Genomic DNA, 27035 nt, shown 5'->3' with positions numbered 1-27035 from the left:
AGCAGCTGAGGACAGCGGGCAAGGGCGGCGGTAGCACCCAGGGGTGTGTGTGGGGGGCGGGGGGGACCTGGAAGAATTCAACTTCACCTTTGTTCACAGCTGTGGGACCAGAGAATAATTAAGATTTGAGAGCTGGGTGGAAAGTGTGGGTCAGTAGTCCCAAAGCCCTTTAGAATATTAAGCATCAGGTGGATTTTTATGGGGTGAAAACACCCCCCTCTGCTTTCTTCCCATCGCCTCCACCCAGTCACCAGGAAGAGCAGGTACATCTTGCTGCTTTCCAGGGTAGTTTCACTGTGGGGGGCTGGGACGGGGGGCCTGCTGGAGATCCCACCCTTCTGACTATAAGGCCTCCATTTTCATAGTCAAAAAGACTATACCACCTGACCTGCAGGAACAGATGAAGACCCTAAAGGCCTTGACCAAAGAAGTGCGGCAGGAAAGAGCCAAAGTAAGTAAGGGAGGGTCCACCCACTTGGCCTTTGAGAGCCAGCAATCCCACTTTGCACTAGTCTTTCGATAGATTACACAGTCCTCTCGCTGACATCATCCCGTCGGATCTTTACAAACCCATCAGATAGGAAACGCACCTCAAGCATCACCGTGTCCATTTCCTGGATCTAAAACCTGACGCCCAAAGCTGTTAAGATTCAGCCGAGCCAACAAGGAGGCCTGTGCTCCTCGCATCACATGGGGCCCCTTCCAGCAAAGCCCACTGTCTCTGCAGCAGCCTTGGAGCCAAGTTTGTGGGGCTGTCTGGGGCCAGTGGTCATGGCAAGGAGCTGCTAGACCTTCAGCTGCTCTCTTAATGCCAGCTGTCCACATGCCCAGGATGGACGGATAGATGGATCGACGGATGTCCGGAAGGGACACCCTGATGGATGGCTCTTGTTAGAGGATAGGACCAGGACCGGGACCGGGGAAAGGGGCTTGTTCGGGCTGCAGGAGCATGTTCAGAAAGCAAAGAACTCAAGCCTGCCTGACCTTCCTCTTCCGTTGGGTTTGTAGCTGGACAAGATACAGAGGCTCCTGGAGGGCGAAAGGGAACAGGAAATCGGAAAAGAAATGAAAGACGACCAGCTGAGCACGCAGCTGGGAATCCTCAGGTAAAACGCCCCTGCCAAGGGCAGCCTGTGTCCTGGCATCACGTATTCCCAGCCAAGGGGCCTTGGGTTCACTCACAGTCTGAACTGGGCCCTGTCTTTGACCCGGGCTGTGTCTGCCCTTCAGGGTGTCCGTGTCTAGCTCAAGTTACTGGTGAAAATTTCCTAAGTTCTTAAAACAGCTCAGCACCAGGGCTAGGAAGGAAAAAAGAGGCTAGTCTCTCTCCCCAGTCGGAGGCTGTAGGAGAGCACTTGCCAGAGCCCCTCAAGAGCCCTCACTTTGTGATGTCAGGTCTCACCCCCTAGAAACCTCTCAGGCCAGCAGGCGGGCACACACCTCCGGGACACGCGGCACCTGGGACTCCCTAGACGGAACCTGCTGCAGGGTGGCTGGGAGAGCCCTGGTGTGCATCTTTCTCTGCCCCTGGTGGACCCGGTGGGCCTGGGCCCTTTGGGCGGCCGGTGGGGCCAGGCCATCCCTCCTGCCCGTCTCTCAGAGTCACCGTGGCCGACATTGAGAAGGAGTTGGCCGAGCTCAGGGAGAGCCAAGAGCGGGGCAAGGTCAGCATGGAACATTCAGTCTCCGAAGCCTCTCTCTACCTGCAGGACCAGGTAAGGATTCTAGACTCTTCAGGGGCAGGAACCAGGCCCCTTCTCAGAGTTGGCCGTGGGCGGTGAGGCTACTAGACTCTTACGTGACATATGATTTGCAAATACTTTCTCCCACTCTCTTTTCACGCTCTTAATTTTTTGTTAATGTTTATTTATTTTTAAGAGAGAGAGATAGAGCACAAGTGGGAAGGGGCAGAGAGAGAGGGAGACACAGAATCCAAAGCAGGCTCCAGGCCCTGAGCTGTCAGCACAGAACCCGATGCGGGGCTCGAACCCACAAACCCTGAGATTGTGACCTGAGCCCAAGGTGGACGCTTAACCTACTGAGCCAGCCAGGCGCCCCCCCTTTACACGCTCTTGACAATGTCTACCTTTAAATCTTGAGTGATGCTACCGTCGGTCACCCCAGAGGGTCCCCACTGAGGAGTGTCTGGACAGCCCTCTGAGCACTTGTGGAAGGATCAGATAGGAAAAGCCACTGGGCCAAGGGGACTCATGTCAGGAGCCCTTCGGTGCTGGAGGCCCCATTCTGGGCCATTTCCAAGTTTGCCAGAGCACCTGCGTGTTCCATTTCGTGACCCCAAAGCCAGCTGTCCAGTGTGGGGCCTGAGGAGCAGCAGACGTGTCCCAGAGTCGTCACTCCAAAGCTCATGTCTGAGCTTAGCCACCTCTGGGCTGTCAGGGGTGGGAGTGGGAGGGCATATTCAGAGAGAAGCCGCTCCCTGCTGGGCCGGCCTGGCCTCCTGCCACAGCCTCTTCGAGGCCCCAGCCTCCACACTCCCGATTCTCCAGCCACCTGGGCTTCCCACGTTTCTCTGAACACACTGCCGCTCTCCCTGGAATGTCCCTGCCACCCCTTCTTACCCAAACGACTGCTACTCGTTCTTCCCAACTCCACTGCATCATCCTCTCTTCTAGAATTAATCCATCCTTTTTATCCCAGGGGCCCTTTGACATGCTATCATGGGCTCTTCAGAAGAGTGTGGGCTCTTCTGGGCGCGAGCAAGAGTCTCACTGAGCTCAGGCAAAAGGGAGCTCGGTTGAAAGGGCACGGGGTTCCGGGGGCTGGGAAAGAGCAGAACCTCCAGGGGGCAGTCTCACCGGGGGGCCCCCCGCTTGTCTGTCTTTCTGTGTCTGTTTCTGTGTGTACCTGTGCCTCTGTGTCCCTGTTCTTCTCCATTTCTCTCAAATACCTCCACATCTCTCTTCCGCGGGACTCTCGGCCAGCTTTCTTATCTCTCACACACGGCCCACAGTGGCTGCCAAGGCCCGACAACGTCGCACACTTCCAAGAGGGGGTTAGATTGGCCCAGCCCCTCTCTGAGCCAGGCAAAAGGTCAAACGCCTGTGGGACTGGCTGCCCCCAAATCGGGTGCTGACCCGAGACCAGTCCTTTGTGGTGACAAACCGGGGCTGTGGGGAACAGAAGAGAGCAGGAGAGCCAGTGGAAGGAACCTGCTCCCGCCCAGACCGTGAGAGACCCCCGCAGCACAAGTAGCTCTGACCCCACTGATTTATTGTTACCGACACGCTGGATGGGGACAGAGCATGTGTGAGCCCACCCCTCCCGTCGCCAGGGCCTGGAGCCGTGTCTGTGTGTCGTCGGGCTCCTCTCAGTGTTTGTGGACTGGCTAACTGACATCACCACCCTAGGGTTTAGCTACAAGAGCTATGTCCTTGCCTTGACTCAATGAGCCGGCTGGAGAAAGGTCCCGAAACCTCCCTCCTGCAAGGGTTTTATTCAGCGTTAATGCTTCACTCCCTGAGCACCGTATTCACTACTTAAAGGACAGGCACTGGGCATCTCCCGTCGGCCGCACTCTCTGTGAGGCTGCAGCGACCGCCTGCATCGCACAGGCCAGGGGCAGAAAGCACACGCTAGCAGTGGCAGTGTGGACAGAAGGTGGCCGTGCCTCACTCACCGCCCTGCACCTGCCTTCTCGCCCGCGCCCAGCTGGACAAGCTCAGGACGATCATCGAGAGCATGCTGGCCTCATCCTCCACGCTGCTGTCCATGAGCATGACTCCTCGCAAGATCCTAACGGCCTCGGCACCTAGCCAGATCGACCCTGAGACCGCCTGCCCGGCCTGCAGCCTGGACCTGGGCCATCAGGTCAGCATGCTGGTGCAGCGTTACGAGCAGCTCCAGGACATGGTCACCAATCTGGCTGCCACCCGGCCCTCCAAGAAAGCCAAGCTGCAGAGCCAGGTGATTCCCGCTGGCCTCCCTCCTCGTGTGGCCACACGCGGCCCCCAGCGGGGGAGCCACAGCTCAGAGGCCCACAGAGCAGGGAGTGGCTGGTGGAGCTTTAACGGGCCTGAGGGCCAGTTTTCCATTGTGGAGCTCTTTATTGACCCCACAACAGTCCCAGGTCCTTTCACGGGGTCACAGTGGGGGCAGCAACAGAGCTGGCTCTGGGGACAGGAGACCACGGGGAAGAGCTGGCTCCGTAGGGGTGGGACGGCAGAGCTGGCTGAGGTGAAGAGCCAGGTATTCGTGTGCCTCGGGGACGCTGGCATAGCTTTAGGGCTCATTAAGTCCCCTTCATGCCAGCCTTCCAGCACCTTTCTTAATTCCCCACAGAAGGGCAGGCTTGCTGGTGGGGGCAGGGACGGGCACAAGTCCCTGAGTCCTACCTCTTGGACTCTGGAGTTCAGATCCAGCTCAGGGCAGATGGGGAGACCGTAGGCCACATCCCAGCTCTCGGGGGCCACTCCGGAGCCTCTCCATCGCCTGTTCTGGTCTCCCCCAAAGGGGGGCCAGTTCCCTGGAGGCTAGTCCGTGGGGAGGTGGGAGACTGAAGCTCACGTCCAGTTAGGGGGACACTTGGAAAAGAGCAGAGAGCCTCCCCACTGCAGGGGGCAACTGCGGAGGAGAGCCAGAAAGGGGTCTGAAGTCAGCGTCACCTGCTGGGTGATGATTTAAGGGGCGGCGCCCAACACCTGTGTGCCACCTCCCCGCAGGACGAAGAGCTGCTGGGCCACATCCAGAGCGCCATCCTGCAGGTACAGGGCGACTGCGAGAAACTCAACATCACCACCGGCAGCCTCATCGAGGACCATCGGCAGAAGCAGAAGGACATTGACGTGAGGGGCCGGCGGGGCGGCTGGGGGGCGGGGGGGGGGGGGGGTGAGGCCCTTCACTTCCCGCTCCTCATCCTCTGCTCCCTCGGCCTCCCAGGTGTTGTACCAGGGTCTGGAGAAGCTCGAGAAGGAGAAGGCCAACAGGGAGCACCTGGAGATGGAGATTGACGTGGTAAGGGCCCGGCCTGGAAGAGCCACCTGTGTCCCAGGAGATCTCGCCGGTCGTTCTCTGGAAGCTCTGGAAGGCCGGGAGGGGAGGAGCCTATTGGGGCGGGGGAAGGGGGCGGAGCTCAACGTCCAGGGTTGATGCCTCAGGGCAATGCGGCCCCTCCGGGGCTCCCTCTCCCATCTGGGGGACCCCCTCCTCTCTTCACGGCCAGAAAGCTGACAAGAGTGCCCTGGAGGCCAAAGTGAGCCGGGTCCAGTTTGACGCCACCACGGAGCAGCTGAACCACATGATGCAGGAGCTGATGTCTAAAATGAGCGGGCAGGAGCGGGACTGGCAGAAAATGCTGGACAAGCTGCTGGTGGAGATGGACAGCAAGGTGAGGGCAGATGGCAGTTCGTCTCCAGGTGCCGCAGATCGCCCCCCCCCCCACCGTCCCCCCCCCCCCGAACCCCGCCTTCCCGGAGCTCACCGGTGGCCCACCCCGGCCCGCAGCTGGACCGCCTGGAGCTGGACCCCGTGAAGCAGTTGCTGGAGGACCGGTGGAAAGCCTTGCGGCAACAGCTTGAAGAGCGCCCTCCCCTCTACCAGGCGGACGAGGCAGCGGCCATGCGGAAGTGAGGCCTGGCCCACGCGTGGGGGCGGGGTTGGCACACGCTGCGGACTGGGGGGGGGGGGGGGTCCTGGGGGTCCCCAGATGAACAGCTCCCACGCAGTGTGCGCTGGGAGGATGGCCGATCCCACTGGACCACCCCAAAGTTGGCGTGACCGAATCTGAGAGCTCGAAAAGCTCTTCCAGCTCAGGCAAGTGACGACCGCGGTGGACAAAGGGAGGGGAGAGAGGCTAAGGCTTCCGGGTAGCGGGCGAGCTCCGCTGGGTCGCTGTGACAGGGAGGGGCCCAAGGTCCCCAGGTCTGAGCCTGGTCCCGGGGGGCCCAGCCCACAGCAGGCTCGAATCCCAGGATCTCCACTCCTGGCCGCCAGAGGGCCCCCGAGGTTCACACAGGTCCTCAGGGACCCTCTGAAACCCGGCCGGCCGGCTTTGGGTTAGGACAGGTGGGTGCTGGGTGAGCGCCCAGCAGCAGGCACGTCTAGAAGCTAGTGGGTTTCCCAGGGAACAGGGCTGGATCTGCCTCTGGGGGCTTGGGGTCTGCCACCCCGGTGAGCCGAGCTTCCAGCCGCCTGGCCTGCAGGGGGCCAAGCCCTTCTGCGTTCTCCTCTCCCATTCCAGAGCCCCTGGGCAGGGCTCTCACCCTCTGTGTGCCTCCCACTCCCCACAGGCAGCTCTTGGCACATTTCCACTGCCTCTCGTGCGACCGTCCCTTGGAGACACCTGTGACCGGACAGTGAGTGCTTCCCCCCTGGCCAACCCCAGCTGGTGGCCATAATGAGGGCGGGCACAGGGGGGCTGTATCTCGCCCGTTCCCTACCTGCCTCCGAGTCTTGTCCTCCCTCGTCTCGTCTCCTCTCCCACGGGTCCATTCCTGTATGGCCGACTGCTTGCCGGCCCTCCGACCTGCCCTCCGCCAGACCCTGGACAGGAAGGCTCCGCAGGCACGTAGAACGTGGAGTGCCAGATTTGGACGATGGGATTTCTCACTCTCCAACCCTCCTCCTCCCCTCTGTCCCTGCCCAGAATTATCCCTGTGATTCCCATGGGCCCAGGCCTGCCCGGGCACCGTTCCATCCGCCCCTACACGGTCTTTGAACTGGAGCAGATCCGGCAGCAGAGCCGCAAGTACGGACGGGGCAGCGGGGTCCCCTTTGCAGGGGAGGCAGGGGCCGAGGCTGGAGGGTGGGTGTGGAGGGCTCCTTCTCCTGGCTGGGATGGTGGGAGCCACTAGAGTACTTTCTGGGCTAGCCCCCCCCCCCCCCCCCCCCCAGCTCTTCGCAGAAGGAGTAAGAGTGATCTTACTTGCCTTGGCGTAATCACCTGCCTTGGAGTCCCTGTTGGGGGTCCCGGTGGGACATTGCCAAGGGTGCTGGCTGGCTGGGGGAGCTCCTCTTTACCTCCCCGTACCCCCCAGATGCTTCAGCTGTCTCAGCAACCCCAGCACGGTGGGGGGAAGGCAGGGGTCCGACAGCAGCCAGCCAGAGGGTTGGCTCAGTGAATGTGGGGGGAGAAGGTGGGGACATACTGCACGCGCCCTCAGGCTCCTGCCCTCCTCCCCACTGCGTTTCCTCCTCCCAAGGCTGGGGGTTCCGCAGTAAGGATGGTTTCAAACTGCACTTTGGAGCCCTGTAGGTGTTCCACGTAGGCAAGGCCAAGTGTGCGGGGCCAAGGACCCCCAGCCTTAGCTGGAGTCGCTGGGCTTCTCCCCATCTGGCTCTTCCGCACGATCTCATCTCAGGAATCCTTCCCGGGGAAGCCTGGCTGTGGTCCCTCAGGGTGCTAGGGGAAGGGCTCCTGCCCACACACGGTCCTGTTTAGAGAGGCATAAAGAGAGGGAGGGGGCCAGGGTCTGTGTGAGTGTGGGCTCAGGTGGCTGCAGTCGCCTGACCCCTCCATCTGCCTGCACCACCACCCCCCCCCAGCCTAAAGCTGGGCTGTGCCCCCTTCCCTCGGGGCGACTTGGCGCACACGGAGCGGAGCGTGGGACGCCTGCGCACCATGCACTCCAAGATGCTGATGGACATTGAGAAGGTGCAGATCCACTTTGGAGGCTCAGTCAAGGCCAGCAGCCAGATGATCCGTGAGCTGCTGCAGGCCCAGTGCCTGAGCTCCCCCTGCCACAGACGGTAGGACCCCCGGGACCGGCCCCCCGGCCCCCCATGGGGCTCTGCTTCGGCCCGCCCACGGCACGGCCCTGTGAACGTCTCACCCACTGCTGGGGGAAGCCCTGCCAGAGAGGGAGGGAGGGAGAGTGCGTGTGGGTGTGCGTGCGCATGTGGGGGGGGGGGCGGTGAGGGGGAGAAAGAGTGGTCTTCAGGGTCGCTCTCCTCATGCATTCGCCCCTTCCCATCCCTTGCTCCTGCCCTGGCTCCCAGAGGCACCCCCCCTCCGCCCCCACCGCCCCGGCCCAAGACAACTGCCCCATCCCCTTAGGTGTGTCCCAGGTCACAGCTGCTCCCGGTGACCCTGCTGTCCTCATCGCAGGGTGCCAGACATGGCCGACTACACCTACTCGAGCGCGCCTCGGCGCTGCGGGGGCAGCCACACCCTCACCTACCCCTACCGCCGCAACCGCCTGCAGCACCTGTCACAGGGCCTGTACCCCACCGAGGAGATCCAGATCGCCATGAAGGTTGGGGGTGCTGCCCGGGAGCAGGGCCCTGACATGACCCCGAATTCTCCAGTCATTCTGGAAAAACCACCGCCAGTCGCCAGAAGGGCGGATGACCAGCCCTCTGCCTTGAGGCCCCTTCTTAAACAGTCCCAGCTAAAGCCTCTGGTCCCCGTGCCTCGTTGGGAGAAATGGCATCCTGGCCGCCGGCCCATCTGGCACCCCCACCCCCACCGTGGGCCCTCCCTTCACCCTGGTGCTGCCAGAGCCCGGGGGAGGGTTCTGAGCACTGTCGGGTGCCGGGAGTCGGGAGAGGACGTCACTCGGTGCCCCAGGCCCTCGTGGAGGAAGGACCAGAGGGCGAGCCCTAAGGTGCCGCGTGGTAACGGATGCCCGCCCGTCCCCACAGCATGATGAGGTGGATATCTTGGGCCTGGATGGACATATTTACAAGGGACGGATAGATACAAGGCTGCCGGGCATCCCGAGCAAAGACAGTGAGTGTCCAGCTGGCCCGGAGGCTCCTCAGCCTCCTTGCTCAAGGGTCCCCGGGGTCCTGTCCAGTTCCTGGAAGGCCATGGGGCCACTGGATCTGGCTGCCTGCCTTCCTCTGCAGCCTCCCCGATCCCAAGCGTTCAGGGCTCTGAAAGCTCCAGGTCCGTGTTGCGGGTGGGGGACAGCTGTCCGGCCTCAGCCGACGAGCTGGGACATCACGGCCACGTATTTATGCCAGGCTCCCTCTCCTCGCCGCCTCAGCCCCTGTTCCAGCACCACCGGGGCCGAGTTCCTACCCCTTTTTCAAAGCCCAAAATGCTCCTCCTGAGCCCCCCACCACTCAGTGAATCTCCCGTCCCCGTGATGCCCACCTCCAGTTGGCCAGACCTGCGGGGCCCTGTTGATCCCCCCCCCCCCACTCCCCACCTGGTCTCAGAGCCACGTGTGCACCTGTCTCGCTGCCTCCCCTCCTCAACTGTGAGCCCCGGTCAGAACTCACCCCGCACTCCAGACGGGGCTGGTGCGCGTGGGTCCTCAGAGGATATCTGGGCGGGTGGACGGATGGACGGACGGACGCAGGAACGAATGGTGTGCTTACAAGGACCCCAGTTGGGGCCGGCCGTGACCATCTGCCCTGCAGCCCGCTCCAGGTCCCCACGGGGCCCCGCAGAGCTCTCCCTCGGTGTCTCAGAACTGACCCTCCCATCCTCTGTCCCCACCAGCCCCGGTCTCAGCTTCGGGATGACAAAGCACAAGGCCAAGCAGCCCCGGCCGCACACGCACCGGCAGCAGTCTCTCAGCGACAGCAGCCAGCTGCCCTCCCGGCCACAAAGTGCTCAGATGCTGGCTGGCAACAATTCAGGTAGCTTCCCTCCGGCTGGAGCCTCCTTCCAGGTGGCCCCACCACTGCCCTCCTCCCCCGGGGCCCCCTTTCCGGCCCAGGCCTGGTAGCTGCCCTTAATTCCCTGGAGAGAGGAAGCGCCTGGAAGCTGAGAGACGGGATGGGAGGGAGGAGAGAGAAAATCCGTCTTTACTGAGTTCTCCACACACGCCAGGTCTGTGGGGTAGATGCCGTTACTCTCCCCATCTCGCTGAACCGGAAATAGGGGCAGGGCTAGAGCCCAAGGCTCTGGGTCCAGGCCCAAGCCACACCCCCCAAGCCCTCATCCCCACCCCTACCCCACTCCCCCCACCGCACTCCTGTGTGTTCACGCTCCTGGAGCTAAGTGCTCAGCTCTGCGCGGCAGCTGGTGGGCATGGGCGGTTCTCCCCGCCGAGAATCCCTCCTTCTGACCCTGTCTGGGGAGGAGCTTCTCCTCACTCCCAGGCCTGAAAGGTCCTTAGAGTCCCTGTTCTCCCCTGAGGGGCTAAATCCCGCCTGAAAGTCTGGGGGGGGGGGCGCTCAGGGGCCCCCAGGGTCCAGCCACGTGTGGGGGCCAGAGAAGGACACTGGCCTGGAGCCTCGAGGCCAGACCACTTTCAAGTGACTCTGAGCAAGCCTCCCCCCTCTCCAGACCTGTTTCCTCATCTGTCCATAAAGGGGCGCTGCTGGATTGGTGCCCTTAGTGTCACGGCCCCCAAGAAAGGGGATCTGAATGTGAGGGCTCCTCACCAGCTGGGCCACTGTGAGGAGCTTTACATGTAGGAACGAGTTCTAGTCGTTAGCCTCACTTAGAGCTGAGAAAACAGGCACAGAGAGGTTCAGGTACTTGCCCAAGGTCACACAGGGAGGAAGCAGCAGAACTAAATTCTTAGGAATTCCAGCCTAAGTTGGCTGCCTCCAGAACCTGCGCTGGTAACAGAGGGTAGCAGGGTGGGGTAGAGGACTCAGTAGCGGACGGAGGGTGCAGGTCTGTGACCCTGGCTTCCAAAACGGTTTTTGTGGGGGAACTCTGCTTCCTTCTCCCTGGCATCCCACTGTCCACCGTGAGGGCACCTCAAATGCTACGGGAGCAGGAGAGGGGGGCAGGGCAGTCTTAGGAGAAACTCCTGCACCTATTTATGTGAATATTGCCTAAATAGTCCCTGTATTAATAGAGGAAACATTACTTAAGAGGCAGGCTCTTGGCCACTGACGGAGAGCCTGATTATTTTTAACTCATGGAGATTATAAAGGAGCTTTGCTCGGGAGCTCCAATGAGGGCTTGCGCTGAGCACCCCAGCCCGACGGGCCCCTTCTCTGGCGTTATGCCCCCACTTGCCTGGCTAGTGGGGCGGCTCCTGACGTCCCCGGGCTCTGGGCGAGCTGGGGAGGGCTGTGGCGGGCTGCAGCGGGTGTGGGCAGTGAGACAGAGCCGCCCGTGTCTCCCAGCTCCTTCCCATCAGCGCAAAGACAGACCCGTCTCCTCCGAGGGGCTCCTCTCCCAGCCGAATGTGGCCCACCCGCCCAGCCCCAGCGAGATGGGAAACCGGCCTGCGGATGTGGACGTGCACCTGGATGTCCCGCCGGGGGAGGGTCTCGAGGAGCCCACCCGGGGGCCGAGGTCCACCACTGCTCACTGAGCAAAGCTACAAATAAATGTTTAGGAAGAAGCTTGGGGCAGCGAGGCTTCTCTGGTCTGAGCTCAGGAAGATGGGGTGGAAAGGGAGGGGCCCCTGCAGGCCAGGCACCTCCAGACTGCCCCCAGGTCCGGGGGCGGGGGCTTCTCTTGGAGAACCAGGAATGACCTGTAGCCTGGGAATTAGACCGCGACCCCCTCACCCAACAGATGAAGCTGCCCTCCAAGGGCTTCAGGAGGGCTGAGCATTGCACCAGGGGTCGGCAGGGGCAGCAGAGGCCAGACCCCAGCTCACTCTGGACCTCAGCTGGGCCTGGAGGCTGCGGCCTTCCCGTCTGGGCCCACTGGGGCTTTGTGGAGAGGTTGGGGCTCCCAGTGTCTGTACCTTGAAGCAGAGGTGAGGGTGGCAGCCGGCAGCCGCTCCCCCACGGATGGCTCTGGCAGTGCCCAGCTCCTGGCACGGCGTCCCAGGGGGGACCAGTGCGCCCGGGAAGGTTCCCGCTTGCTGTCCTGTGCAGTGTACCCTTGGGTGGCTGCTGCAGAGGCAAGCAGGGGCTTAGACGAGGCGGGGGGCGGGGGTGGGGGGGGGGGCGGTGCTGCCTGGCTGGCCTAGGCCGGTTCCCTGTTCCCCTCCTCCCTCCCCAGGGAGACGGAGAAGTGTGTCAGGAGGGGGTTAGCCTGGTGACGGCCATTTGCCAGGTGGCCTCGAGGCCTAGCCCTTGCCCTGCTCCAGCTTGCTCGGCTCCACCAGCCCCAAACAGACAAGAGAGCTCTCACCGCTATCCCGAGTCCTTTGTGCTAAAGGTCCCGGCAGGTCTGAGGGGACAGAGGGGCAAGGGCAGGGCTGAGCTCAGCAGGTACAGCAATCGCAAGGGAGGAGCACCCCCCGCCCCCAACCCTGGGCAGGGGGCCGCCCTCACACTAAGGCCTCTGAAGTCCTGAGAGCAGTTTTAACCATCTTCAGGTCTGTTCTCATGTCCCCCCCTCCCCGCCGCAGTCCCCATCTCCCCGACATGGGAAAGGGATGTCTGACACCGGAGGCCTGCTTTACGGTGTGAGAAGATGGGGTGACAAATCACACCGTAAAGGAAAGTGTGGCAGGAAACTGCCCAAAAAAGGGTTTCTCCCCAGTTCCATGTGGGCAAGCGGAGGGTGGGGTTGGCTCCCCGCGGGAGGGGACGTCCCCCTCCTGCCCCCATCTCCTGAGATGCTTTCACCTTCACGCATCATGCAGTGCATGACCTAATGCTCCGGACGAGAGGAGGGGAGCAGCTTGAACCCCGGGGCCCGGGGTGTGGGGTCCCGGATTCACAGCCGGTGCCCTTTTCTCCTGGAGCAGGAGGCAGGGGAGGGCCAGCCCCTCTGCTCCTGCTCGGGCTCCCATTTCGCACCCTGAGAAATGTCAGAAGGTTGCTGGCTCCGTGTCCCTGGCCTAGAATCCAAACTCACCAGCTTGGCAGGGAAGGGCGGCAGCAGCAGGACAGCCGGCCCGCCGCACCCAGGCCTCCCCCGCGCCCACGAAAGGACAGGGAATGGAGGCCCACCCTCCTCCCCGCACCTGGGCCGGCCGCCCACCCTCACCCGGGCTGTGGTCCCGAGGCCACCCACGTGCCCCGCAGGGACTTCCCCTGGCAGTCCGGGAAAGCACAGGTGGGCTGGCCGGTGGGGGGAGGCCAGGAGGAGCCCCAGGGGTTTCCAACCAGGAAACAAAACCGAAAGGACGGACCCGGCCCCTAAACCATCACAAGCAGAGGGGAGCTGCTACAGGGTTCCCAGCGAGAGAAGGTGCGGGAAGACCCAGGAGCGGGGCGGGCTGGCTTAGCAGGCATTGGGCGTGAACTCCCAGACCTTCCTGTCCCCAAGCTACAGCGGGGGCCCACTCCCGGGCTCTGGCTGCTCAGAGGGAGAAAACAAGCTCTTGGGGGACAAGGGACTCAAGGTAGCATCCCTCCTCTCCAGCATGAGGCTCACGGAAGAGCCCCGACCCTGGGGCCAGCCACCCACTCCTCCAGCCAGCTAATAGGCTCCTGCCACCCAGACCACCCGCACGGCAGGGTCACCTGAGGAAGGGGCCCACTGGGCCAGGAATCTCTGCCTCCACTCTACTGCCTGGAGGCTGTGGGGAAGGTCCTAACAAAAGGAGGTCAGTTCCTGTGGGGACACATCCCGTCTCTCTGGATCCTTGACAGCCTGGGCTGACCTTTGGGGTATGGCCAGTCAACACGCACTCAGGGACAGGCTACCCCGAAGAAGGCCGAGGACAGAATACTAGGGATGGGTCCAGACTGGGGGCAGGGGCAGAGGATAGGGCTGCCACCAAGTGGAGGGGTAGCTCCCCTCACCGCGGACAAGACAAAGGCTCCAGGGCTGAGCACCAGCCACTCCCCACTGCCAAGGGCCAAGGGGAGAGGGGAGAGGGTCACGGTCACCAAGTCAGGCCCCGTCTCCCCTTCTCCCTTCCATACTCAACGGGACCCAGCCTGTCCTCTCAACGCCGGGGTCTGGACACCCCTCCTCAGAATATCCAGCCCAGCCACCTAGCAAGGAAGCCCTTCCCCTCCAACCACAGCACAGCCGGGGCGCCCCGGCCCCTCTTCCCCAGGAGAGCGCTTTTTTCCTACCAAGGCAAATAAAGGCACCGCAAACCAGGAAAGTTAGAAAAGTCTCTTTTTAAGTCTTTAAATTAAAATTTCACCCTGGTGAGATGATCGATTTGGGAACTAAATCCAAAGGCAAGCTCTCCACTCTGTCACCCACTCGGACGGGACGCACAGCGGGAGAGGCAGGGTGGCCGTGGAGAATCGGGTCCCCCGGCTAGGCAGAGCCTGGGCCTTTGACCCAAGCCGGCTCCTTAGTTCCGCACAAGCCCCGCACATCCAGCTGGAGATGGGGGGACCCCCGGGAGCTGCGGGGCCGCTGAGGAAGCCGGGGTGGGGAGAGCGCCCCATGGCGAGGAGACCTCCACCCCTCCGGCCGCCGGGCACTTCTGGGAGCCCCTGCCGCCGCGGAACTCCTTGGAGTGGCTCCACGGGGGTCCTCTTCTGATTCCAGAAGGCATGACCTCTGAGGGGAGGCAGCTAGCAAGATACCTGGCCCCCAAGCACCTGCCCCGGCACCAGGGGTGGAGGGAGGGGTGCCGGCCCAAAGGGGAGGACGCTCCGGCCCTTCCCTGCTGACCCCGACCAGCCAGCTCCATTCTCATACATTAGTTACATTTATATATTTATATATTATAGTTATATATTAAAAAGAGAAAAAACTTGCCTGAAGAGAAACTCCTGAAGGACCCAAGTGGCTCAGGAAGTTTACTAGCCCCGCCCCCCCCACAACAATTCTTTTTATAAAATCTTCCAGTGCGATCTTCAGGAAACCCCCGCCCGCCCCAGCTCCCCCCACCCTGGCCCTCCTGTGTCTCCGCGACCCTGGGCTGCCCCCCAGCTCCAGCCCAGCGCCTGGCAGCATCCAGTGTCATCTCTGGCCATCCATGGCGGCCATGGCTTTCTGCTGGGAGCCCCCCTGCTGTGCTCCGGGGGGCCACGTGGGCTGTGGGTGGTGCAGGTGGTGGAAGCTGTGGGCCGTGGGCGAGGAGGGTGGGATCCAAGAGGCCTGGTGGCCAGGGGGGGACGAGGCCCAGAAGGGGCTGAAGTTTGCAGGGGGGGAGCAGGCCACGGCCGTCATGGGGCCGTTGCCGCTCTGCAAGCCCTCCGAGGCACGAAGCTTGGAGAACATGGCCAGTGCATCAGGAAAGTTGGGCGGCGTGGCAGGTGTGTTGCTGGGGGTGCACATCTGCTGGAAGAGAACACAGGTGTGGGGAGGGTTACCGGCACACTCCCCGCCCCCAACGTGGAGCTACGCCCCCTGGACCGGAGCCTTCCGGTGGCGCTCCCCCAAGGCCAGCCCCTCCGTTATTCCCATTTTCCAGTCCACGAGGAGCTTCTACAGGAAAAAGCACCCCTTCCACCCTGAGCCAGTCACTACACACAAACCCCAACGATTTTCATCAAAACCAAAGAGAGTTTCATGATGCCAGGCAGCGACATCCCGAGGAGCGTCAGAAGTAAAGGGTTAATTCCAACCAGAAGCTAGGGTGTCAGATTCAAGTGAGGACAAGAGAGCAGCCCGGGACACCATTGCTTAGCGCCTCACCCTGGGTAAGAAACCAGCTGGCTCCCTCAATAATCCGCCCTCAGATGTTCTGAGGTTGTTGCTCAAAGGAAGGCGGCCAGACCCAGGGTCTCCCTCCGATGCCCAGAAGCTACCCTTTCTCAGTGTCTGGGTTCGTTCGGCATTAACAGCACCAGCCAGCAGGCCCTGGACACTTTGTTATCCCACTTCTCACGACGCCAGGGCACAGATGGGGAAACTGAGGCCTGGAGCTCAAGTCAAGTGACCGAGGCACATCCACCGCGCAGACTACAAGCTGAGAAGATGGGATTCCCAGGCTCGAATTCCTGGGGGTGGGGGTAGGGGTGGGGTCCCAGATCTACGGGACCCAGCTCTTAATCTCTACCCAACCCTGAGTCATCTGCACTTAGAGTTAAGTACAACTTCATGCCTCGGCTCCCGGAGGACAAAATCCAGGGAGGGATTTGGGTTTCCTGTGTCCCCAGCATCTCTCCCATGATGTGGCAGCCAGAGGCTGCCAGAAGTCTCAGCCTGTTCTGTCCCTCAGCCCGCCTCCTGGGGGCACCTTTACAAACACCGCAAAACCTGCTGTCTTCTGCCACGACCCTGGGAGGGAAACCCCCCGAACTCTCCAGTATCCGCCACCCTTTCTGATCAGGGACCCCCGCCAGGAAGGGCCAAGGGCTGGGGTAGCGTGGCGGACTCTCCCCGCCTATGGGGGGAGGGGTAGTGCAGCGTGGTGGGGCTGAGGGTGCCACCTAGAAGTGTCCCACAGGGGCACGCGGCCCAGGGCAGCAGAGAGCAAGGCCTTACACAAAGCCTGTTCTGACCTCACCAGCAGCTTCTCCCTTTCCGGGGAGGCCAGGAGAGTACTTCTTTGAATTTCTCCTAATTTTAGCAACACCAGCCCCTCCCCCAGGCACGGGGCTGGGGGGGCGGGGGAGACAAGACTCTAGGGTTCTTCACCTCGCAGAGGGCGCTTTCACAGCTCTGCTTTTAAATCCCAGGCAGAAATGAGGAGGGAGAAGCAGTCCTATTAACTGGGCCAGCTCCCTACCAGCAGCTAGGGAGCACCAACCATTGTCTTCCTCAGGGGCGGCCGCAAGGGCTCCCAGCAGGCCCGGCCCCACCCAGAACGACCGCTTCCCTCCTCCCTTCTGTTCCCCGCCCCCCACCCCAGGGCTGACTTCTCGGCAGCAGGAAACAATGAATGGGGGGGTGGGGGTAGAGGCCAATTGCATCACAGCATCGTGACTTCCCCAGTTGACCAAGCCAGCGAAGCTTGGCCTCCACGACCCACCCCGCTGCAGAGAATGGTCTGGCTCGCGGGGACCGGGTGCATCCCGTGCCCACCTGGCTGGGTGAGCTCCTGCAAGTTCCTTCACCTTTCTGAGGTTCTCTCTCTCTACTTTGGTAAACGCAGGGGTTTGGACCCCATGCTCCGGAAGCCCCTGCAGCTCCTTGCTTCTAACAACTGTGGACGAAGCTTCCAGCCCTCAAGCACACCCAGTGTCCACTGCACCCTGCTTGCGATGCAGTGCCTCACTCTTAGAGCTGCCCAAAGCCCCCCACCCACACCCCCACCCTGGTCTGGGAAGATGCCTATAGCTGTGTGACTGTACAGTAATTTACAGGACAATCATTTATCAGCTACCTGTGCCCTGGGTCACTTCTGGTATTATGCCACTACTGTTCTCTTTGTTGTTAAGTTTTTTCCTTGGATTCTCTCTAAAATTAGACTCCTTGAGGGCAGGAATGGCATTCTCCACTGTGCTGATTAAGTACTCAATACATGGCAGGCTGATGGATACCCGAGATTATAAAGTCTGTTACAAAATCTGCCGCCTGCCTTGAGGGAAGCTTTTAAGAGATTATAATCCCTGGGCGCCTGGCTGGCTCAGTTGAAAGAGCCTGGGACTCCTGATCTCGGGGCTGTGAGTTCCAGCCTCACGTGGGGTATAGAGATTGAGAGGGAGAGGGAGAGGGAGGGAGAGGGGGAGGGAGAGAGAGAGAGAGAGAGAGAGAGAGAGAGAGAGAGAGAGATTATAATCCCTTGGGATTTGCAGAGAAGGAACTACAGGACCTAAAAGGGCCGCTAGTCCCAGCTCTCCCTGTTCACTGCACCACAAAATGCTTGTTCTGGAAGCCCCTGGGCTTTCTGGAATGGCTACAGTTGGTGGAGCAAACCCCAAGGCTCTTGTGAGAGATGAGAGGCAGGGGGCTCCCAGGTTCTAGTGCAAGGTGGAAGCCAGAGCTTTCCCATGGTCACACGCAGGGCAAGGTCTCCTGGAGAGGACCCCTCACGGTTTATACAAGGAACCTGGCCTTAGCTGCCACAGCCCTGCAGCCGGCACAATTCTCCCCTCATATTCCAAGACGTTTTTTGTCCTTTGATTTATATACAGCATAAACCATTCCAAGCTGAGAAGCTGGTTAAAAGGTCAAGACAGACCCTTCCACTTGTCCTTTCACCTAGATGAAAACAGGGCCCCAAGGATAAGACACAACACAGAACCACGTGCAGCTTCTCCAGGAAAGGGAGCAGCTGAGAAGGGAGCCGTGGGCAAGGACACCAAGTGTTAAAATGCCAAAAATGTACTCCAAAAGCCACAACAGATCTCCTGGGGAATAATGTTTTACAATCCCTACTGCGGAGCCCGGTCCCTCCCCGCCCCCCCCCCCCCCAACAGAGCTAATAGGTAACTAGGGGTGGGGAGGGAAAGGCATTCAAGCCTCTAAAGTGAAAGCTTCGTCCTGCGCCCCTGGAAAGCAGGACACCCCCGCCGGCCAGGAGGGCAAAGCCTCAGGCCCCGGGGGGCCGGCTTGGAAAAGAAAGCAAACCCGGACCCCAACCGCTTCTGTTTCCTGTACTTTTATGTGTCTTTACGTACTGGGGTTAAATGCAAATTCTTGTCCTTATCTGGTCTAAATCCGTATGTCCTCCACGCTCAGGGCAAGTCCCTTTTCCAACAACAGGAAAGAGTGAACATACCTCTCCGGGTAGAGCCTAGCGCTACCCGAGCCTGGGTGGATTTATCCCTTTCCTGTTCCCTGCAGGGCTGGGTTGTTTGGCTGGGGTGCGGGGCGGGGGGGAGCTCTCCGCAAACACAGACGCCCCAGCTCCCAGCCCCCTCAGGGTCCTTCACCTGGGCTCCCAGTTTTCCCAGACGACCCGTTACCATCCCATCCGAGCCCCCTCCCCATCCCCCGGCCATCCCGGCCCCCGGCCCCGCGGAGCGCTCCCGGCCCAGGCCCGAGGTCGAGGTACAGTCGCCTGGGAGGCCGGCCCACGAAGTTGGGCGAGCCAGCCGGCCCCGGGAGCCGCTCTTTCCTGGAAGACATTTTGGCTCTTTGTTTACATCGCGGCGCGGCGCTCCCCGGCAACATGGCTGTCACCGCCCGCGGCTGACAGCGGCCCCCGGCCCGCGCCCTCGGCTCCGGGCGAGCTGCGGGCCGGGGTGCGCGCCCGCGCCGCGCCCGCCCGCCGGCACCCGGCCCCGCTTACCATCTGGTGGTGGTGGTGGCCGTTGGGAATGTTGGTTTCTTGGAAAAACGTGCTCAGGGCGGTCTGCGGACAAACACAGCGGCAGGGCGGCGGTTAACGGGGACGGGGGCGGGAAGCCACCCCCACCCCCCACCATCGGCCCCCGGCCGACCCGTCGGCCCCGCGGGCAGGGCCCCTCCGCGCCGCCCCCGGCCCCGGGCCCGCGCCCCACGCGACACCTCCCGGCCGCGGATCGCCTGACGGGGCGACACAAATAGAGCGCCCCCCTCCCCGGCGCCGCGCGCCCCGGGCCTCGACCCGCGCGCACCTCGAACTGCCAGTGGGCCGCCTGCAGCAGCTGCTTCGCCTGGTCGGCCGCGCAGCCCGCGGCCAGCACGAACTGGTTGATCATGACCTGGTGCCGCAGCTCGTCCATGTTCACCGACATGGCTCCGGCCGCCGCGCGACTCCGGCTCGGCGGCCGCGGGAGGCCGGCCGCTCTCGGCTCGCGCTCGCCGCCCGCCCGCCCGCCCGCGGCCTCCGGACCCCTAGCCGCCCGCCGCCCGCCCGGCGACTGTCCCGGCCCGGCTCCCGCGGCCGCCGACACCACAAACAACGGCGCGGGGCGGGGCCGCTGTCCCAACGTTCGGGGGCCGCGAGCCGCCGCCGCTGATTGGCCCGCGCCGCTCGGCCTGCGCCCGGCTCCGGTGCGGACGTTCGATTCGAATCCTGCGGCCTGCGGCCCGCACTGTTTCTCTTTTCGCCCGGCCGCGCCCATTGGCGGAGCTCGGCGCCGTGGAGCCGCCCGGCATTGGTCGGCCGCTGTGTTTTGGCTCTTCCGGGCTCCTGGTTGGCCGCGGCCGGGAGTTTGGGGCGGAGCCGCGCTCGTTGATTGGCCTCCCGTGGGCCTGTTTGAACTCAACTTGAAAACCTTGAGTGTCTGCTGATTGGCCGAGGGCCCTGTGTTTGCTGTTGTAGGCTTGGGGGTGGTGCGGCCAAGTTCATTCATTACTTCATTGAAACTGTACATGCTCAGCTGGAAAAGCAAGACAGAGTGGCTTTGACTCATTTCCTCTGAAAGATGTGGTCATCTCGAGAAACAGAATGATCAAAATAGAAAACAGAGGCTTTGCAGCTGCTCAAGTCTCAAAGTTGTTTATTTTTTTAAAACTTTCGAACAGCTCTCCTTTTTTTTAGCCTTTTATTGAAATATAAGCTACCTGCTTTCTGCCTTTCGATCATTACCCTCCCCAAAGGCCAAACAAACTTTTCCTAGTTTTTAGACCAAAAACTTTTCCTCTCTAAAGATATAAACCGATGTTAACATACACTAAGTATAATTGCAAGGGGGAAAAAATGAGACTTTCTCAGTCACTAATAGCCCAAGCTACGAATTTTTTTTTCCTTAAATCAATTGGCCTAGCTGAAGCTAAATTCCTACCATCTTTTTGAATACAGTGTTCCTATATGGCTACTGGCTCTCAACCCTAGCCATTTAAAAACCAGATTTGTTTATATGTGCTGAGCTATCATCTTCTGGATAAAAATTTGGCTTTTAGGGGCACGTGGTTGGCTCAGTAGGAAGAGCGAGCCACTCTTGATTTCGGGGTTGTGAGTTCAAGCCCCAGGTTGGGTGTAGAGATAACTTAAAAATAATATCTTAAAAAAAAAAAAAAAAAAGGATTGACCTTCAAGGCTTTGTTTGGGTATTGTGGGGTGGGGAAAGAACTAGGAGTTTAAGTGGATTAAGGAAGGGACAGAGAAGTTAGGAAGGTAAATATTACTAGGGATTCACTGTTAGAATTTCAGTTTCTGAAAAACTTGGTAAGTTTTGGATCTGAAATACCAATTACATGCTATGTTTAAATTAGTTCAGGGTTGGGGCACCTGGGTGGCTCAGTTAGGCGTCCGACTTCAGCTCATGTCAGGATCTCCCGGTTCGTGGGTTCCAGCCTCCGCATCAGGCTCTGCGCTGACAGCTCACAGCTCAGAGCCTGGAGCCTGCTTCAGATTCTGTCTCCCTTTCTCTCCGCCCCTCCCCCACTCATGCTGTATCTGTATCTCTCTCTCTCAAAAATAAAATATTACGTTAAAAAAAATTTTTTTTTTTTTTAAATCAGTTAAGAGTCTGCAGAATAGGAGGCTGGAAGAAAGCAAGCCACGGGTCTATTTTGACTTTGCCTAAACCGGATTTAAGTCTCTAGCTAAGAAAACCTGACCATATAAAAAAATAAAATAAAAATAAGAAAGAAATTACACCCAGTGTTTATGTCCTGATGTAAAACGGCCCCAGCCTCGGGTGTTACAGTGAGCTTATCCCGTTCCGTCTTTTTGTTTGTTTACTTGCTTGTTTGTTTATTTTGAAGGGGAAGGAGTCAGCGCTTTGCTTCTTTCGCCATAATTAAGTGCACATGGGCTGAGACCCAGCGTGGCTGGAGAGTCGAGCACAGCTCGCAGCCCTTCCCTTCCAGTAATTGCAAGGTGAAAACAAAAGTGAGCAGCCAGCAGCTTGTATTGCCAGGGAGCTCAGGCCACAAGCAGCCTCAGAACAAGGAAGTACTGTCATTGTGGGGCTCTAGTTTTCACAAGTACATACAGGCGGCAAACGTGTCAGGACCGTGAGTGGTAGGATTTCCCCGGGCAGAGGCATCTCAGCCTGCAGGAGCCCTTAGGTCTTAATGAAGAAATTCTCCAGAAAGACGAGAATCCTGAAAACGCCAAGGTTGCCAAACCTTCCCCTGCCCCCACCCCCACGCCGGCTCTCGAGGCAGTTAATTCTGAAGGTTTCTTCAAGGTTTACCATTGACAGGTACCCTGATCACAGCTGTGGGCACCTGAGAAAGGCATAGAGGACAAGGCGCGCCCCCCCCCCCCCCCCAAGCCAGAGGGGCTCCGCTTGTGTGTGCATAAGGCCACTCAGGGCAGAGAGAGGGAGAGCCACCGAGTTCTGCCTCTGACTTGTGGCCGTGAGAGGTGGAAATGCTCTGTCAATACTTTGGCTTCTGAGTCTCTGGTTGGAGATGAGCGGGGGGGTAGGGCGTCTTCTTCCCAGGCTGGCTAACATAGGAGTGTCCCTGTCCTGGGAGCGCAGGGAGAATGAATGAGGTCATGTTTGTAGAGGGCTTTGAGCTGCCGGGATAAAAGCGACTCTCCAAGTGCAAGGTATTATTAACTGAAGGTATCATTATTTTAATCTGAGAGGACCATGTGCAGCAGGTAAAACAGAGCCATAAAAACATGCCCATTAATAACAAAACAGTAGGAGCCTCCGAAGGAACAAGCTCTTGGTCCCATCAATGGTCTGAACTCCAGAACGAGCCGTGGTGCGGCACCTGGAAGAGAGACAGACCTAGCCAGTATTTCCTCGGGCGGCTCACGAGGAAATTGTGAATGTAAGCCGGCGAGTGCTGAGACTGGGTGCTGAGACAGGACAGCAACAGCTGGACCGCAGCAAACCACTGCCGCCTACCCGGCACTTCTTGTGGGCCAGGCACCTTTCTAAGAGTTCGACGTCAGCGGACTCATTTCAAGCCACACAATCCGGAGTCCCCTAGCACCAGCTGGGCAGGTAAGGCACCTGGGAGGGGAGGAGCCTGGCTCCAGACTAGTTCCAGAACCTCGCGGTAACCCGTTATAGCACACGGCCCGCTTTCGTGCCGGAGTGGTTGCCCTTTTCACACGAGGGCTGTCAGGGACATTGGGATTTCCACTGAGTGGACCCCCGATGGGGAAAAGGGGGCATCAGCTGGCGGAGGAGGGGAAGGGCCGGCTCAGCAAGTGGGGCTCAGGTACTGACAGGTGTGGGATGGCTCCCTTCCCCCGTCTCGGACTTCCCATGCTATTTATTGCTAGCTTTTGTTTGCTTAACACAACCTATTTCGTGCTACTCCTTTTCGGTGGAAATGTACGCTATTTCTACTATATGGAAGGTTCGGTTGACTTTGCCACTTTGAAGCGTGAAGTTTTTTCTGGTCTGTCTCCTTAAAGAGGATGGGGACTAGTACAGGAGTGCTTCCTCTACTCCAGGCAAATCCCAGTTCTCTGTGATAACTGAGATTTGTGTTTGTGGAGAAGGTACTATGAACCCAGCTCTGTGCTGACTCCTTTGTTTGAATTACTTGATCTAACACAACAACCCAGTGAGGTGGGAAACCCTGCACACCCCCAATTAGCAAGTGAGAAAAGCAGGATCAGAGAGGTTAAGTGACTTGCTCTAGGTCACTCAGCTAGCTCAGAGTGGAACTGAGCTCTGAACTCAGGTACCTGTGTTTGCACCCATACCTGGTGCTCTTAAATATCACATGCTACTTTCTAGCCCTGCCTACCCCCCTGGAATCCACTTTAGCTTCTCCCTTAGTGGTACTAAAAGGATCAGATCGAAAAGCTTGTCTGCATTGCTGGAAGTAGCCAGTAGGTCAAGGCCATTCCCAGAGTGATGCGTTCTTGCTGGTTTATACCAGATTACCTTTTCACCAAATGTCACATGTCCCACAAGGGACAAAGGCCGTACCACTCCCAACATAGTTAATGGCATTTCCCAAAAGCAGCCCTGATGGCCTGTACTCTCTGTCCTATGCCAGCCCAGCGATAAGGAGGCCCTGCCCCTGCTTGCCAGGTGTGTCTCACGGTAGGTGAGGCTCTGGCAACTTTTCGAAGGGACACCAGAAGCTAGGTCTTTGCCTAGGGGGAGAGAAAGGCAGGGCAGAGAGACAACTTTCCTTTTAAAAAAAATTTTTTTTTTTAGATATTTATTAATTTTTGAGAGACAGCACAAGTAGGGGAGGAGCAGAGAGAGAGAGAGAGAGAGAGAGAGAGAGAGACAGAATCTGAAGCAGGCTCCAGGCTCTGAGCTGTCAGCACAGAGCCCGACGCGGGGCTCGAACTGACAAAGCATGGGATCCTGACCCGAGCCAAAGTCAGAAGCTCAACCGACCCCTGACCCACCCTTTGATTGATTGATTGACTTCTGAGAAATATATCATACACCAAGAGTTTGTGCATAATCTATGCACAGTTCGAAGAATATCGATCACCCACACACCCAACGTAGAACTTAAGATGTCCAAGCCTAGCACCTTTGAAAACGTTCCTAAGAGCTTCTCCAAATGCATACCTTTCTTTCTTTCCCAGAAAGACTCCTAAGCCTCAAATTTGCATTAATCATTCCCTTGCTTTTCTTTGTCATTTAATCCTGTATGTAGGCATCTCCAGACAATGCGCTGTGGGTGCGACTGATTGGATTGCTTCCTTTGCAGAAGTGGCTCGCCCCTTTCGGGTGCTCAGTCTCTCCCTCTATTAACTCTGCTGGGTGAGCTCGGTGGACCCTCCTTACCAATATGGGTCGCTGGCAGATGGGGCTGGCTCTCTTGTCCTCTTTTCCATGACCCCAGACAGCAGCTCTGATGCAAACTAGCATCACAGCTGGTAAGGAGATAGGGAGGCTCCTTTGAGGAGGAAGAAGCGAAGCTGGGAAGGAGTGGGGTAGGTAGAAAGGAGAACGAAAGGTATTTTTCAGAACAGGAAACAGTGCTAACCATAGCACAGAAGTTACTTTGAAAGCGAGTTTATGGCGAGGACTGTTCGGGGCATCTGTTGGGAGACAGTGGGGTAGGGGTGACGCTAAGCTTGGATGGGCAAATGTTAGCGTGGGCAGTGGGGGAGGAGGGTGGTTAGTATCCTTTCCTTTATTCCCCCCAAATGGCACATGCTTTCTCAAGGTGCTGCAGAAACTCCTGAAGTTAATCAGGTTAGGCTGAGCTATGTCGAGGTCGCTGCAATCCTAAAATTCTGCTTCTCACCAATACAAGTTTGGTAACTCTCAAGAACTGCCCTCTGGGCAGGGACATGATGATCCAGACTGTGGGAGTTTCCACATGTTGTAGCTCCCAGTTTGTAAACTCCAGCCCTTGGGCGGCTGCCCGTTTTTTCAAATAAAGTTTTATTGGAACACGGCTACCCATTATTTGTTTCTGTGTTATCTGTGACTGCTTTTATCCTACAGCAGGGCCGAACGGTTGCGGGATGGATCACAAAGCCTAAAAGGTTTCCGATCTGTCCTTGGTGCTACGTGGAACCTTCCGCAGGCAGGCAGCCAGAGTGCTGGAGAGTCAAGCCTTGGCAATGCCTTGCTTTAGCCTGAAAGTAACACACCTCTGTTCATGGTTCCTTGTCCAGAAGGATCACACGGCCTCTCCTAACTCAGGGGGAAGCAAGAAGTAGGGGAGCCCGGAGTACTGATGAGCATTAGTCTAAACAACCACCATCGGGCTCTTCTTCCACAGGCACCAGACTGTTGGGCAGTGAGGATGAGCCTATTTTTACCTGTTTATCTCTAAATCCCAGAGCTGCAGAGGGATTTTAAATTGCAGAGGACTCAGCAGAGCGGAGGGCAATGTTGAAGAGGTCTGGAATTTCTGATGAGATGTGGCTTGAGGTTTCAGAAATTTTCAGGAACACAGGAAGTCAGGGTACACGAAAAAAAAAAAAAAAGCTAGCAAGTCCTGGAAGAGAAGCATTTGATTGAAATAAATACCCTGATCTTTTTTTTTTTTTTTTTTTTTTTTTTTCAAATTTAGCAATGATAGGTGCCCTTCTTCAGGAACACAGGGCACCTTGGGGCAAAGGATACACTCGTGCTATTTCCTGACCCCAAAACCCCAGGCCACACAGATCATTTTTTTGGACCAAGCATGGGTGCTGTAAATAAACACAGGACAGTCTTCTGCATAAAGAGGAAGGAAGTATTTGCTGAGAACGAGAGCACTGGGTTGTACACAACAGAATTGGGAAACCACCAGAATGTTCCTCAGCAGCAGCAGCATCCATGACTAGCATGCCCCTGGGGCCTGAGAGCAGTCAGGGAAAATGCCATGTCCTTGCACTTCAGGAGCCTCCAGACCAGAGCTGCCCCACTGACCGCATTGTGTATGGAGCCCAGCCATCGGAAGGGATTCCTTAAGAAGACAGGGCGTCTGTCCAGGCCTGGAGACGGTTACAAAGCACAGGGTCCACAGAGTTTATAGGAGGTTATTCGTCCGCCGGAGCTCTTGGAGAGAAGTTGAAGGCCAAAAAGGATTTCTAAAGGGGGTTTGGAGCATCAAGCTTGTTGAAAAATGGTCCTAAAAAATACAAAGCGTCCTAATTCAGATAAGGCGATGATGTAGAAGGAAGTAGGTAGGATAAAGAAGACAGGTTAAATATGGAGAGAGGCAAGGTGGGGCTGGAGGGAAGTCCCCATGCATCGTCTCTTATTACTGGTGGCACTGCAGAGAGAGCCACTCTGCTGGCTTGATGACCAGCAGGCCTGGCCCTGGACCAGGGTACCCATGGAAGCTGGTAGGACAGGCAATCTGTGGGGAAGACTGGGGACTTTGGGCTCAGATGAGCCTCAGGCAAGTTCTTGCTCCCTACCCGCAGTTGAGGGAGCCTCAGTTTCCCCATCTGGGATATGGGAGCATTATCTCTTAGTTTTGGTTTAAAGATTAAATGAAATAATCTATTCGAGAAATGCTTAGATGGAGTGATTGCTCAAAAATGATTATTCTGGGGCGCCTGGGTGGTGCCGACTCTGGATTTTAGGTCAGGTTCATGAGTTCAAGCCCCACATTGGGCTCTGCACTGACAGCACGGAGCCTGCTTGGGATTCTCTGTCTCCCTCTTTCTCTGCCCCTCCCTGCTCGCTTTCTATCACTCTCTCTCACAAAATAAATTAAAAAATAAACATTAAAAAAAAATGGTTATTCTTTAGGGCTCTTGGCTGGCTCCACCCGTAGAGCCTGCAACTCTTGATCTCAGGGTTGTGAGTTCGAGCCCCACATTAGGTGCAGAGATTCCTTACAAGTAAAAAAAATTTTTTTTTCTTGAAAAAAAAAAAAGATTATTCTTCATATGTATTTCAATAACTATGTATGTAATGAGTACTTATATATGGGAAACAATGTGTCCAGTCCTTGTGTGTATGTAGAGGGGGTGAATTCGAAGAAACCTAAGACCAGGAGTGGGCGGTAAACGGGCGCAGGGAGTGGGCGAAGCCCTGATACACAGCATTTGATGGTTTCTGTGGTTTAAATAGTCTCATTACGGTCAATTTCAAGCTACTGACAGTTTAACAACTGGCTGGCAAAACTCCTGAACAATCAGCTCTAGAGAGCAGGCCCCAACCCAATGAGCTTTCTCTCCAGTTAGCAAATGACACATAAGTGAAAAGTTAACATTAGAGACGCACGGATACATCCTCCCCCTGCC

The 27035-nt window shown here is 58.3% G+C and overlaps 3 protein-coding genes across 4 annotated transcripts in view; 2 read left to right on the top strand and 1 right to left on the bottom strand.

Moving 5' to 3' along the window:
- The window catches only part of QRICH2 (glutamine rich 2), a 32947-nt gene extending 21731 nt beyond the window's left edge, over positions 1-11216 (top strand). The window contains 15 exon segments of the mRNA XM_042914707.1: positions 366-451; positions 1009-1106; positions 1601-1715; positions 3670-3924; positions 4680-4802; positions 4897-4971; positions 5180-5344; positions 5461-5582; positions 6246-6311; positions 6602-6703; positions 7501-7704; positions 8063-8210; positions 8599-8690; positions 9419-9546; positions 10996-11216. Coding sequence (XP_042770641.1) covers positions 366-451; positions 1009-1106; positions 1601-1715; positions 3670-3924; positions 4680-4802; positions 4897-4971; positions 5180-5344; positions 5461-5582; positions 6246-6311; positions 6602-6703; positions 7501-7704; positions 8063-8210; positions 8599-8690; positions 9419-9546; positions 10996-11186 — 1970 coding nt within the window. The 3' untranslated portion in view covers positions 11187-11216.
- Positions 11217-13836: 2620 nt separating this feature from the next.
- Positions 13837-19311, bottom strand: UBALD2 (UBA like domain containing 2). 2 transcript variants are annotated; one of them, XM_042914705.1, is made up of 3 exons: positions 19120-19311; positions 18813-18875; positions 13837-14971 (listed from the first exon to the last, which is right to left on the bottom strand). In XM_042914705.1, exons 1-3 carry the CDS (start codon positions 19237-19239, stop codon positions 14651-14653), a joined length of 504 nt encoding a protein of 167 aa, XP_042770639.1. In that variant the 5' UTR covers positions 19240-19311; the 3' UTR covers positions 13837-14650. The 2 variants fall into 2 exon arrangements, with proteins under 2 accessions (XP_042770639.1, XP_042770640.1); XM_042914706.1 differs by having other exon boundaries at positions 13837-14968.
- A 2476-nt stretch (positions 19312-21787) lies between these two features.
- RNF157 (ring finger protein 157) overlaps positions 21788-27035 on the top strand; it is a 96097-nt gene continuing 90849 nt past the window's right edge. The window contains exon 1 of the mRNA XM_042917254.1: positions 21788-22359. The gene's annotated coding sequence lies outside the window, so the exon portion shown is untranslated. The remainder of the gene's footprint in view (positions 22360-27035) is intronic.

Source organism: Panthera leo, chromosome E1 (genome assembly GCF_018350215.1).
Source record: "Panthera leo isolate Ple1 chromosome E1, P.leo_Ple1_pat1.1, whole genome shotgun sequence".
NCBI classification, from domain to species: Eukaryota; Metazoa; Chordata; class Mammalia; order Carnivora; family Felidae; genus Panthera; species Panthera leo.
The sequence above is the reverse complement of the archived record's forward strand: the minus strand, read 5'-3'. Positions and strand labels throughout refer to the sequence as shown.

Excerpts from the sequence above, each read along its gene's own strand:
- UBALD2 (XM_042914705.1), bottom strand. The coding sequence starts at position 19,239 with ATGTCGGTGAACATGGACGAGCTGCGGCACCAGGTCATGATCAACCAG. Across the intron at positions 18,876-19,119 it reads CGGCCCACTGGCAGTTCGAG|ACCGCCCTGAGCACGTTTTT; the intron begins GTGCGCGCGGGT and ends GTTTGTCCGCAG. Across the intron at positions 14,972-18,812 it reads GCCACCACCACCACCAGATG|CAGATGTGCACCCCCAGCAA; the intron begins GTAAGCGGGGCC and ends GTTCTCTTCCAG.